Genomic DNA, 15,190 nt, shown 5'->3' on the forward strand with positions numbered 1-15,190 from the left:
CAGATTATTGTTAGAGTTTTTGGAAAGGACAGTTATTTATTATATTGCAGAGATCTGTACTGTGTCAGGCAGTGCCATCCCGTCTCTTCTGTAATACCACTTCGTACCACTAGAGTGACTAGTGAGCCACTGTCATCTTATAATCTCACCTCTTTTCATTTATATGGAAGGAGAAGTAGTGAATACGTAGTGTAAAATAGGGATGCACCGATACCACTTTTTTCCAGACCGAGTACAAGCACTTACATTTAATTACTTGCCGATACCGAGTACCGATATGAGTACTTAATAATACCATTACAGTTTGTAGTTACTTTTGAAAATGTGCTTTATTGTCGTTGTCATTAGTCTGACTGCAACAAAGTGCTGCTACTGACATGTAATGAGTTGGAATGAGCGTTTCTCAATCAATCCACTAGAGGGCGCTGCTCTTAATTAACCATACTGGCCGAATACCGTGAAGAGAAAAGTTTTTTGAGAAGAAGAAAGTCAGTAATAACAAACTAATGTTGATGTTGATGAGGGTAGTTGTCATAAATATGTCAGTAGTTTTTCTCTAACTCACACAGTCACTCTTTGAACAGATCCACTACCTCCACAGTTCCTGGTGGTACTGCTTCTCCATCTGGGTACACACAGAGCCTTATATATAAGATAATTTGATGATCTTTATATGGCTCTGAGTACACATCTACAGGCTCCCAGAAAACAGACAGTATTACTTACGGAATGTAGTCAGAGGACGGAGAGAACGCTCCGTCCATATCCGTTTGTGTCTTTAGCGTAACTTTCAGTCACTGTTACTTTTGTCACTGTTGTTTATTTTAAAAATCTCCACACTGCTGACTTTACTCCTCGGCCTCGTACCTGCTGCACAATGTGGTGAACATCATGCTGCCGTTAAGTGGTATCAGTGTGTTTGTATCGGAGCACTTTTACAAGTACGAGTATTGGTACACGCACTCAGTATCGGACCGATACCTGATACTGGTATCGGTATCGGTGCATCCCCAGTGTAAATGCAACACTTTTCAACACTGACTCTCATTTTAGTTCTAATTTTATCACTTCCTTTTGTTTTCTGTTGCATTTAAAGTGACAAAATAAAAGTTAAATGGAGTCAGTGTTGAAGTTTAATGTGGAACACGCAATGTGTCTTTCTACACTGGTAAGTCGATAATGTAGCTTATAATGGTACAAAGTTACTGACAGTGTAATTATGTTTGCTGAACCTTTACGATACTCGGTTCAAGCCAAACTGTGGCAGTTTTATATTTTGTAGAAGATTCAACACAGATCTATAAAGCAACTAATGACAACACTGTACAGAAAAAAACGCTCACACACACACACAAAAAAAAAACAAAACATACAAAACCGTTACAATTTGTGGTTTTACTGCGTCTGTTCTTGCTAAAAACTGAGCTAAATGATATATAATGTAAACTATAGGCTGACGCAGCATGGAAGGATTAGAGTACAACAGTGTTATTTTGACTGGCTAAGTTTTTTAGGAGTAAACTTCAGGTTCCTATAAACAATAAGCTTCAATTTTTTTTTTTTTTTATCAGTAAGAGCATTTAGCATTAGCTTTAGTTTCATGGAAGCAGTAGTATATTAGCGCCCTCTACTGTTTCTAGCTATTAATTTAGTCCATTTTTTAACTTTAAAACTACAAATAACTCCCTTTAAGACTGTTAATATGACTGAAAATATATGTCTCTACTGTGAACCCATGTTGAAAGTGTGAATGCTGTGATATGGAAGGCTTTTAGATCCATAGACAATGACTGAAGACATAGTTTTTCATACTGATTATAAACTGACCATAAATTGCTACACATAGCACCTTCAACTAAAGTCAAAATTACACGTAAAGCTCAATTTCCCTTTTGACATATTGGTTTATGATCTCTGCAGGAGCATATTTTATAGACTTCATGTTTTAAATTAAGAGTAAAAACAGGCATAGATTAAACATGCAACCTAGTAAGGACACTAAGGCTTGTCTAAAACAGCAACGGCATCAAATATTCTATGTTTGATAAACTTCAGTTCAGTGATATCTAAAATGTTCATTAAAAGTTGATCATTGCAATAATCATTTTTATATAAATAGACCTTTAATTTTCCTACACATAATTTACACAGTAATATCCACTTCAGTTATTTCTGATTTTGTAAAACCATCAAATGAAGACAATCTTTAAATGTATGTGTAAAATAGAATGACCTGAATATGATGCAGTGGAAGCCCATTACTGTCAGGAAAGTAAAACATGAAAAGTAAAGAAAAATAAAATATAAACGACTCAAAAATCATGTAATTCTAAATGCTGCATTTATTATTTTTCCATCAATCTTGTCATCATCTCAGAACTGTAGTTCTAACACTACGTCTGAGTCCTAAACTATTCACTAATAGTCCTAAAAGTGTAAAGGTTTATTTATCATCTCAGAATTCTTAAATAGCATTGTATAATGTGACAGAGTAGAATCATTTTATTAGATGATGATGGTCCACCTGTTTTTTAAATAATAATAATAATAATCATAATAATAGTGGCTCTTCATGTATTTTTCTTTTCCTGACAGAAACTGTCTTCTGTATTCTGTACATCTGTATTCAGTATGTTAGAGGATTTACTACATGTTTACTGGTGGAGAGTCAAATTTGATTTGAGTTATGATTTGTTTGTATCAAACAGGCCAATGTAACTCAAGGCAAGCAGAGAAATGAGATTACTTTATGCCCTGTTTATATAATCTACCATATAGCAAAGATCTAGAAGGTAAGAGTCTATATTAGATTGTAGAAAAGGCAGGCCATGGAACACTAAACTGCTGTGCAGAAATGTATATGTAACTGATCACTGCAGATGCTGTAGTTATGATTTTCAGGGCTTTGTTAGATGGAATTAGTTTGGCAAGTGGTTGCAAAACTCTATGTAAACTTTCTGTGATCTGTGAGACACCAAAATGAGGGGAATGGAGTATAAGGTCTTATAAACAAATTTTTTTAAATGAGAAATTCCAAATTTTTGTCCAAAAAAAAAAGTAATTTTCATGTCAGTATTTAAACCTGAGATTCAGATTTTCAAAACTCATTTGTGTTTTCTGTAGAAAAGTCTATGTTGTTAATGTATTTGATTATTAGACTTTGCGGCCTCCTTTCTTTTCCCATCGCAGATTCAATCATAAACCATCCCTGGTAAGGACATAGGACAAACTTTTTAAAATACAAAGATATCTCAGCAGTTTGGTGCTCACATCACCTAAAAGTTTGAAATAGGAAACTCTATAAATGTGGGTCCTGTTACATAAACATTTTGGTGTTCGTTGGGTTTGCTCCGGACACAGTCAGGTGGACACTGGTGTCAGACAACAGTGCTTATGTCGTCAGCCTCGTCAGGTTTCTTGGGCTTACTCGGGAGAGACTTGAGGTACTCCAGGTGACGTCTGGCGTCCTCCTGGTTCTGACGAACATAGTACACTACATATGAAATTACCATGGCAAACCAACCGAACATGGTTACCAACATAGCATAGTCTGTTGTCCTTTTGGCCAGGTTACAGAGGTCAGTGTCCACGGCCAAGAAAGGTCGTCCTTCCTGGTCACGAAGCTCTGAACTCCTGCAGAGAACCCGAGCAGCGGCCTCGTGGTTGTGGGCCATTCCACCGATCGCCTGCTGTAGGGCGCAGTCACAATGCCAGGGGTTATCATCCACGATGACGCGGGCCTTAAGCCGAGCAAAGGCATCCTTGTGTACGCTAGTGATGCGATTGTGTGAGAGGTCCAGCACCTGTAACGTAGCCTCGATGCCACTGAAAGCACCTTCGCCCAAAGTCTCCACCGCATTGTAAGACAGGTTGAGCTCCCTCAAGAGCCTGAGTCCGGTGAAGGCCTGATCCGGCACCGCGCCGATCTGGTTGTGGTCGAGCCTTAGCAGGACGGTGTCCACCGGGAGACTGGGCGGGATCTCTTTGAGTCGGGACTGGCTGCAGGTAACGTTGAGGCCGTGGAGGTGGGAGTCGCGTTGGCACATGCAGCCCTTTGGACACATGCTGGCCGAGGGGAAGCACAGGGCCATGAGGACAAGGCTCTGAAGGAGCAGGCACATGGGGATGGAGCGTGACAGCCACAAGTCCAGCAGAGTCATACTGACCGGCCGTCAGCAGCATCCCGCCTGGGGCCACAACAGCACCACTGCCTCCTTACACATATCGCATAGTGGCGACTGGTCCTCACTGTCTGCCCACTGGAGATTGTGGAGTGTGAAGTGGTGTTATCATGCTGTGAGACCTGCAAAAACATAAAGCAGAAGGTCAAAGTGAAGCAGTAATGTAAAAGGACATTTTATCTGTCACCAATGTGGACCGGATACAGACCACTTTGACAAAGTACACCTGAAAGCCTGTACAACCTTTTTTCTATTTAAAGGTGTGTTTTATGTATTGACTGGTACAATTGATAGTTTAAGGAACTCCTTTTTCTCCTATTTAGGACTATTCTTGTGGTGCCAAAAATATTTATTATAATATTATCATGTTCAGTGAGAATCAGGTATTTTCCTAAAGTTACTGACCATGTAGACGTTGACAAAAGCTCAGAGTATATTCAAAGGTTATTATATCAGAACAGAGAAAACTGAGGCTTTTTCAACAAAATATGTCATTAACTGAACATAAAAACAAGCATCTACAATGACTGTCATTTGTCAAACTACATGGGTTTCATTATAATTTATTATAATTATAGAAGATGATGGTGTTTCCATTTTCACTATGGAGACTCTGAACGTCCAAATATAAAAGCTCAGAGTCAATTCAAAGGTTATTATATCAAAACAAAGAAAACTGAACAGAGTCTTTTTTTTCCCCCAAAATACATCTTTAACTGAACATAAAAATAAGCATCTACAACTACTGTCATTTGTCAAACTATATGAGTTTTACTGGTGAATCAATGTCATTGAAGATGACAGTGTTTGTGTGTTAACTCCTTAGTGTCTGAATGTCCAAAAAAGACTTGATGCTTCTGAAAAACTGCATTTAACCTGATTTATTTAACATATATTGACAGGCTTAGTGGTTCAGACATTAGTTAACAGTTTAGATCAGTATTTGCTTTCAGTCGCCAGTGCCTGTTTAGGTCTTCGAGGGTTAAAAGCATTAGTATGATGCCCTTTGAATCTGAGAAACCGAATCGATAAAAATAAAAGCTGGTGCATTTATACCACATTTGCACTAAACAAGCTTTTAACCATTAAACAGCACAATGCAATATGGATACAGCACTACACTGTCATATTATTGGATCTTAAAGTTTTTAGTGAAGACACAGCTGTTCTCCAATAACATCAACGCACAAGGATACTTTAGGCTGTTTACAGCCGTAGAAAAAATTATTAGACCACCCCTTGTTTTCTTCAATTTCTTGTTCATTTTAATGCCTGGTACAACTAAAGGTACACTTGTTTGGACAAATATAATGATAACAACAAAAATAGCTCATAGTAGTTTAATTTCAGAGCTGATACCTAGCCATTTTCCATGGTTTTCTTGATAATAACCAAAATCACTTAAGTTTTTACATCAATAGCTATGCCATTGTACTGACAAAAACAGTGCTTTTAGGCATTCCATGTTTTCTTTTCTGTCTGTTTTAGTCACATGATACACACAGGAGTTAGTACTTGATTGCATTACCATTGTTTTGATGACCTCTGATGGTCTAATAATTTTTTCCGCGACTGTATATGAACAGTTTTACTCTTAAAAGGAGCTATTTTTAATAATTACTTCCACTAAAGAATATGGGATTTTGCTGATGTTTTACTTTGACACCAGTCTAATATAATTGTTTTTGAGAAAATTCCTGTCAACAGCGACTACATTTGATTACATTTCTCGAAGTCAACGACAATCCACAAATTTCCAAAATTCAAATTTCAGGTCCAAAAGAACTCATTTTATTATATTTTACTAAACTGTAGTCAAAATTCATCTGATTTGATTGTATTTGACTGCATAGATGTATAGTGTCAAGATTCATGGCAAAAAAAATTTGATTTTCTAAAAAAATTGCTGCAATTTTGCACAAAAATTACCGCAATTTTGCACACTTATGACATATTGTGTCTTTAACCCTTTTATGCACGAATTATGAGAACCTTAATCAAGATTTTTTTCCCTGAGTGTTTTCGTTTCTCTTTAAACATGAAAAAACAATGTGATTGAAAAATTTCTTATAAAAATAAATAATAAATAAATAAATAAATAAATAGATAAAATAAATAAAAAGTAAAAAAAAAAAAAAAAAAAAAAAAGAAAAAAACCCATTAGAAAATAAAAAAAATAAAAAAAGTAAAATATAATAAGAAGAATAAGAATAAGAATCAGCTGGACATCGTGCGTTTAATTTTTGAAGCAAAGAAACATGTATTTACTGACAAATTGTGTGAAAACTATGGGGGGGAGGGGCTTGTGATTCTGGGGGTTTATGCTCAGGGGAGATCTACACAAGGTTACCAATTCATGTCAGAAAAGATAAATAGTGTCTTAAAACTTTAATAAAGATATGTGTAAAAAAAAAAAAAATCCATGAATATACAAGAGAACAGCTGTAGAATAGCTGTCCACTGTAGTGACCACTATGCATGAAAAGGTTAAAATGCAAATTAAATATTTAGCAAAAGCACACATGCAATTGGCAAATACACAGTATATATATTATCGAGAAAACTGGATGAGAATATAGCAATGCACACAGCCCTGAATAAACCAGACCAAACTGCATGGTAATTCAGTGATGGCTATACAATTTTAATAAGCCTCACACATTTGATTTTCTCTCCTGTTTTACAGCGTCTTTGATGTCTCACTGTAGAAGCTGTGCCGGTGTCACAGTTAACAGTTTGTTTTCAGATAAGATGCTTTCCTCATAGCCTTAAATAATCCTGCACCCAGCTGCAGTAAAACCATCCACTCTCTCTACTCTGCTGCCATCCTCCTCTTTTTTGTTTTGAGTGAAGGCAATTATTCCAGATAAGTACAAAAAAAGTTGTCACAAATCATTGCTTCACTTGTGCCTTCTGAGAGCCAGGTCGGCTAAACGGGGAATTTACAAGGCAAGTGGATTATCTAACATCATATTGATTTGACTTAATGAGCCACATTGCAAAATAGTGGGACTGTGCTGTTTAATGGAGATTTAATTGGTAACTCGTGGTCTGAATTCTATTTCAGAGGGTGCAGTGTCAGGAAGAACACTGTAAATGGATAAGAAATGGCATAAGAAATGGAAGTGCTGCTATTTACTGTATCTTAAATGATTCACCGTTTGTTAAAAAATGTGCACAGATATGTGGTGGGATCTTGTAAAGGGATTTAATGTTTTTTTTTATTAACCCATAAAGACCCAGTACTACTTTTGTGGCAGTTTCTAAAGGAAATTTTTCTATATATTTAACGATCTCGGGTAATTTATCACCATTTATTTTAATATTATCCTCTGAATTTTGCATTTTTAAATGAAAATCATGTATTTTCCTACATTTATTTTATTGATAATGTAGACATTCATAAAAGCCCAGATGGAGGCCCATTACTGTATATCAAAAACAGGAATTGAAGAAAAAGTGACTTTCAGCAAAATATATCACTAACTGAACAAAAAAAACCAAGTGTCTCCATCCACTGTCATTGACCCAACTTTATGGGTTTTACTGGTGAATCAATGTTGTAGAAGATGACGGTGTTTCCACAGTAACTACGGAGCCTCTGAACGTCCAAATGGGTCATATCTGATGACCATGAAAAGATGATAAACTGTATTTTGCACCAATTATTTACATGGATTGGCAGAATTAATGGATCAACAGGTATTAAACAGTTTAGATCAGTAGATGCTTTTGCTCACTGCTGGATGTTTGGATCTTTAAGGGTTAAACTGCAATAAATAAGAGTTTGTTTTTTTTTAACACATATCTTTATTACATATTACATTCTGACATGAATTGGTAATATTGTGTGGGGTCTCCCTATAGCATAACCCCCCCCCTGCCCCAAGACGACCTCTGAATTTTGAAACAGCAATGAAAGTAAATAACAAAATAATAATTGACAGACAGTATAAGTAATAGTGACTTGAATATTTGTCAGAAATAACAGTATTTATGACAGTATCTTTATTTTTCATGCTTTTTCCTGTTGAAGGTCCTTGAATGCAGTTATTACCTACGGACAGTGAGATGATATTATGTACTTGTTCACAAAGAAGCAAACAGATAAGATGTAAAGTGTCTATTGTGTGTATATATTGTGCAACAGTGTTTTTCCACAAGCATGACTTGGCTCTCTTTAGCCATGCTGCACCGAGTTGATCTAATCTGATATCATTTTCCATTACAGCCTCACAGCATGAGGTAACTGCTGCACACTGCCAGGGCTAAGAAGAACCGAGACCCCCCTCCACCATCCACACCACCCTCTTCATCTGAGCAATGTCACCATAGTCAAAAAACTGTCTAAGGAATGTGTTGCCATTGCAAAAAAAACCCCACGATATCAGCCTGAGGAGCTCTGCTTTGGCCTTCATGTTGTTTTCAGCTGACTGACCTGATGCACGCACTAATCATTATAACACCAGAGAAACACTGTTTGCAGAAACACCAGAGAAAATGTGCTGTGTTGATTACATCAGCAGCTTGAAATCAAGGTGAGCAAAGTAATGGGAAAAACAGTGGAGCTGAGGCGGCACAGCTCATCCTGAAAGACAATCCTACACACAATCATTATTGTACACTGTACTGTTCCTGTTATTTCACAGTAACAGTGTTTGTACTGTTCTATAATTCAAGTTTGAAAACCGTTTATTTATTTTATTTAACCTTTATTTAACCAGGGGGAAAAAAAAGTTGTTGAGATTAAAAAACTCTTTTGATGGAGTGTCGTGATTTCATTCATACATCTAGACTAAAACCATACATAAAACACTAAACTAATAACATACATAAAATCCTATCACTATATGTAAAGGTAGTAAAAGTATACAACAAGGTAGTGTTGCAGTACTCGAGATTGGCCTTGGTCTCATCTCAATCTCTGGTGCATGTTTACTCGGTCTTGGACTGTGCAGACTAGGGACTTAAAGATGAGATTGGTCCAGATCACTGCTATTAAGTTCTTTGTTCATGCCACTGATTAGAGTGGAAAGGGATCTTTTTGAAAGCACAGGTATTGGTTGCTTTATTTGTTTCTCATGTTTCCCCAGCAACAGCTGCATACAGACACACCGCACGAGTGACAACACTCCCCCATCCCTTCCCTCACTCATGCGGTGAGAGTGAAGGAAGACCAGGAGAAGGTGTTTACATGTCCAGCAGCAGTGACATCTGCAAACTCGTTAGTAATAAAGTTTGGTTTCCAAACCACAAGGAACACATCTGTAAATCGACATGCAAAACCAAACTGAACCAAAAACTGTGACAAAAAATAAGGCATATATATTCATGGGTTTGTTCTGGATGGTGAAGATATTTGAGTGTTTTGTCATTGCGTTTTATTCAGGCTTGGTATGTTGTCATCATTTTAATGCTGTAATTCTGTGAATGAAACAACTGCTGTTCGGTTGATGGATGCTGGATTTTTGACACAGAAAAATAAACTAAGAATTGAGATTTCCTGCATTGTGGTGCTTTGAAAAAAGTGCAGAGACTGTTTGTCACCATTTCTGTTGCTGTACACCAATCTTAAAATAAAGAATTCTTACTTTGCTCACTCTTCTAATAATTGTTCATTGTATGTACGGTCTTGGTCTTGTCTCGGTCTCAAACGGCCTTGGTCTTAGTCTTGACTTGGTCTTGACCCTTAAAAGTCTTGGTCTTGTCTTGGTCTCAAAACCCTCTGGTTTCAGAATTGTCTTGGTCTTGAATGGTGCAGTCTTGACTACAACACTACAACGTCCCTTAAAAGCTTCTCAAAGCAGAACCTGATTGGATCAGTTAGAAAATATCTACATCCAGATTTATCTTCTTCCCATTCATTTAAAATGACTTTGAATGTACTTACAGAGAATTTAACCCATAAAGACCCAAACAGTCACCAACAACCAACACCATCAGCTAATCAATCATGTCTAATAACTTCTTAACTACTAAGCCTATCAATCCATGTAAATAATTGGTGTAAAATGCAGTTTGTCATCTTTTCATGGTCATCAGATATGACCCATTTGGACGTTCAGAGACTCCGTAGTGAATGTGGAAACACTGTCATCTTCTACAACACTGATTCCCAATTAACACCCACGGAGTTGGATCAATGACAGCGGATGAAGACATTGTTAGTGATATATTTTGCTGAAAAAGTCTTTTTTTCTCCTATTTTCTCTGTTTCTGATATAATAACCCTCAACTTTAATCTGAGCGTTTATGAACATCCACATAACCAATGAATAAAATACAGGAAAACACCTGATGTTCATTGAAAAAAATGCCAAACACAGAGGATAATGTCATAATCAATGGTGATAAATCATTTAAAAAGTTAAATACAGAGAAAAAAAAACTGGAACTGCCACAAAAGTAACAGTGTGTCTTTATGGGTTAAAATAAACATACATAACCATACTGTATTTTATTATCTACTTAGATGACATGAGTTATGTTGGGACAGACCTTAAAACAACACAACCATCTACTCCTTTCAAGTGCAAACTGTAAGTTTGTAAGTGTCAAAATCAAAAATACAATATATGGTCTGCAAAGGTCTGGTCATCATGGAAGTCCAGCTTCAATAATAAGACCAGTATTTGTAATAGATTACATTCTTCTCCACGGTAAACTCACACAACATGAATGGACACTTTTCTACCATGACAAGGTGCACAGTGTTGTATTACCCAACCTTATAATAGAATACTTAGAATACACACCTTGTTTGGAGGTGCAGTAGTTAGTAATGTTGAGCTTTTATGAACTCATTTGAGAAAATCCAAACACTTCCAAGCAGCAGGCTGAGGGATGAGGCCAACACTAATTTGCCAGTTGAAGCTAGCTCAAAAAGCAAGTTAATGTCCTATCCCGTGTTAAAATGCTTGACTTAACAGCAGCAGCAGCCAGGCCTTACTGCTAGTTTGGCTGCACAGTGGAACATTTCAGGGCTTCTGTTTATTGCATAAAACATATATTCTTCTGGACAGACAGCTCTACCATAGTTATGTTTAAGAAGTTACACTAACAAAACCTGGTACAGTCTCTGATCTGATAGAATAACGTAACTAAATTAACCAATGTTAGTAGTCATTCTTATTCAGTATCTGTCAGTGAGCCTGTTTTAAAACACAAAGCTGACATTACTGTTATAAAACTCAACTATATGTGTTCACACTAGTATGAAGCAGCTCAGATTCCTAGTGGTCTTCAATGTTACAGGATAGTTGGTGTGATCATTGTTATCAACCCTCTAATTTACTATCCTCTGGGACCCTTGAGCCAAAAATGTACATGGAAAAAAACGTAACGTGCTGCACACTTTTAATAGCCCTCGGCCAAATATAGAGTAAGATTCTGTTCAAAGTAACTGCCCTATAAGTTAGATCAGACTGTCTTTGTGCAAAACTTATTACACACATATTTATATTTGAAAGTACTCAGATATTATACATGCACAAAGCCATTTGATCTTGAAAAAGTAGGTCAAGGTCACCTATTTTCAATTAGCTTCTGTTCCATGCCAAGATGCATCCACAGAATAAATTTGGAGCAGATATCTCAATGTATTCTACAAATAATGTGAGTATGTCGTTGAATGGACAGACAGACGAACAGAACGACTACAATACCCCTCACAAACTGCTATAAAATCATCAAATACGAACATTTTTTTCTGCTTTTTCCTGCATAAATCTCTTAAAGGACTTCAATTCTGCTCAAAACTACCAAATGTTCAATCCTTTTCAGGGTTTTAATGCTTTAAATACAAGTTTGACTAAATGATGTCACTGTTTTGGGTGTGTTTGTATGTTTTTCCATAAATTGCATTAGTATTTATTTGTGAGATTAAAAAACGTGGTTTCAGTGTGAGTCAATGGGGTATTTTTTGCCATGAGGGTCATGCACTGAATAAAAACTACAAATGAAATGAAATCAGTGTTGTTGCTAATTTATATAAAACAATGCCTCATCCCTCCACTATGTATTATATGGAAAATATCTCTTATTTTGTGCTGTGTTTTAATAAAAGATGTGGTATCACATAATCAACCAATCATTTAAAGGGTTAAAATAATGACAATTAATGAACATTTAGGTTTTTTTGTAAAGAGTTGAAGTGGTTTAAGCGATTCAAACAGAAAAAGCACAAAATATATTGATAGATGATGATTTACAGCTGATTTTTTTGCATGTTCATTTTTGCCTCAAGTGTCCCCAGAAAATACAAAAAGTGTTAGTACTGTATAACAGACCTGTAAGAGTAACTGACATTGGATTTTAAAAAAATGTCAAAGAAGTAACATTCTTGCAGAAATTGGTGCCATAAGCTGTAACACAGACATAATGATCAGCAAATCAAAAAAGAAAAATGACAAAAATGGCCTGAGGAGTGCCTCGGGGTTAAATTGAGTTTAATCCTCCATCTTTCCCAGCTCTTCTTCCTCTTATCCAAATATGATACTTGTGTCTCCTGAAAAACTAAAACATGCCAAACTTGAGGCTTCAGTGTAGTTCACAACCCAACACACACGACATCATGGACACTTTTAATAAACAGTCCAAATCATATCCATATGTACACATATGAACACTGTTCTGCTGCTAGAATAGTCACAGAGTTAGTGCTACAGCTCTCAAGACAACATGATTCTATTTGTTTTCATCTCACCGACTAATAGGCCATGAGTGACTGTGACTGTGAAGGCACTGTGTCCAGTGGCGTCTTCGTCATCGTCATTGTCATCATCATCGTTATTGTCATCGTCAGCAATTTCTTCAAACATCTTCTCTGACAAAACTACTGGTCAGATTCATTTAAAATGTTATATGTAGCTTCCTTGGGACAATGTCTTCAAAACTTTTTCACATGTTTAAGAAATTTAGATTTTTTTAATTTTTGAGGATTTTTTTTAAATATTTAAAATTTGCCTTATAATTACTTATAATGGTCGATATTTTGCTGCTTACAACACGGAAATGGTTAGAGATATCAATATAGTTACTGCTGAACACTGATAGGAAGTCATATGTGTACTTTCATTTGGATCCATGACTTTTGACCTTGAGTGACCTTGAAGAGTCAAACTCAAGGTCACCAATGTCTACATTTCAACAATCTTCTTCTCTGAAACAACTAGTTGGATTTAATTAAATTCTTTACGTAACTTCTTTGGGACAATGTCTGCAAAGTAAGTTAAAAATTTTGACAATTTTTGAATTTTCAAATATTAAAAATTTCCCTTTGTCTACAACGGCCCGTATTTTAATGACTTGTAACATGGAAATTGTTAGAGATATTAATATAGTTACTATTGAGCACTGATAGGAAGTCATTTGCGGACTTTGATTTAATTAGTTGAGTTCTCCTCCAGTGAAAGTACCACCCACTTCTGTTGGGGGATTGATTTCCTGCATTAAGACCACACGACTCTAACATAGCAGCAGAACCGGACAACCTCACAAATTCAGCTTGTTATTGATTCTTGATAGAATATGACAGTGAGATACAAGGACATATTGGTCCTATTTTTACTTTTTACAGACATCCATGACACTAGGAGATGAGATTCACTCCATTTTCATTTAACGCGAGGTAACACCATGTTAAAAAAAAAAAAAAAAAGAAAGTCTGTGCTGTTTCTGTTAAGAGCTAATGAGCAAATGTTACCGTGTAAACCCTTCATCAGACAAGTGACTATTTTTGGTAATTTCCACACACATTACGAGACAGTGACAACAACAGTTACAGTGAGGACAGTGAGCCATCAATCTCAGGTCCAATGTGGTCTACAGGGTCTGTAAGGTCCACCTCTGCATGAACAGTGAGTGTACCTGCTTTTTTAGGTACCATGAAGTAATGGTACTAATGTAAGGAATGATGTTCAAAGGGAGAATGTGGATGTGGACAGGGGTCTGGATCAGCACTTACGTTGGTCTAATGTTCTAAACGTGATGTTCTAATGTTCTAAAATACATGTACCTTTCATCTTATATGTGTTGTTGTTGTATTTTACATCACAGCATGAAGTACACAGTACTGTGGCACGAAATTTCAGTTTGTCTATTACCACAGACCCAATCAGCACCTTCATTATATCATGTCTAGAATGTTAACCTACGTCCTGAAAAGTACCAAGGCAATCATACAGTGAATAGGTCAAACTGAAACACAACAGACATTTAGCTCCCTCGGTAACATATCGGACTGCAATGCGGAAGACTTAGCTTCAATTCTTGGTCGGAAAAGCATTTCCTTTTTTTTTTTTTTTTTTTTTTTTTTTTTTTTTTTTTAAGATTTTCAAATGGGGGGGGGGGGGGGGGGGGGGGGGGTAAATCAAACATTGATATAAATCAGCCACTAGGGCAATGTTCAGAGTGCAGAATTCCACAGGATCACAGCACTTAATACACTGAACTGACACAGAACTGAAGTCACATGGCACACTGCTGCATCTAACATGTAGCTCCGCCCACCTTCTCCAGCCTCCAGAGCAAAGAACACCATCAAACAACATATCTTAGTATTTAGAACAATAATTCCTATTCTATATTATATACTATCACTAATTTGTTGTTTCTTCCATCAATTGCCACAGTACTGTGATAGCAAAATGCACAACAGAATGCATTGAGTATATGGCATGTATCACCACAGTACTGTGGCAACAAGAGGATAATGAGTAAAAAAAAAAAAAAAAAAACAAGAGGCGAATGAGTTCATGTAACAGTATCCCTGATTGGCTCTAGTACAAATGCTAACATTTGATTGGTCTGTGGCAAAAGACAAATCAATATGTTGTGCCACAGTACTTTGGTAGCCATTGCTATTTTATATATTTGCTTCTTAGATTTTTTTTTCTTATTTTATTTATTTTTGCCACTTACAGGTAAGGAGCCAAATATGATAAATTCATTGACCTTGATTTTCTACCGAATAACAAATTTTCAAAAATTTAACAGAAGTAATAAAGCGC

At 36.4% G+C, this 15,190-nt stretch overlaps 1 protein-coding gene across 2 annotated transcripts in view; it reads right to left on the reverse strand.

Annotated features, from left to right (window-relative positions):
* Positions 1 to 551: 551 nt before the first annotated feature.
* lrrc3b (leucine rich repeat containing 3B) overlaps positions 552 to 15,190 on the reverse strand; it is a 32,093-nt gene continuing 17,454 nt past the window's right edge. For both annotated transcript variants that reach the window (XM_030147914.1, XM_030147913.1), the window contains one exon: positions 552 to 4,303. In XM_030147914.1, the coding sequence (XP_030003774.1) occupies positions 3,378 to 4,160 (783 nt within the window). In that variant the 5' untranslated portion in view covers positions 4,161 to 4,303 and the 3' untranslated portion in view covers positions 552 to 3,377. The remainder of the gene's footprint in view (positions 4,304 to 15,190) is intronic.

Source organism: Sphaeramia orbicularis, chromosome 11, assembly GCF_902148855.1.
Source record: "Sphaeramia orbicularis chromosome 11, fSphaOr1.1, whole genome shotgun sequence".
In the NCBI taxonomy this organism is placed as follows: domain Eukaryota; kingdom Metazoa; phylum Chordata; class Actinopteri; order Kurtiformes; family Apogonidae; genus Sphaeramia; species Sphaeramia orbicularis.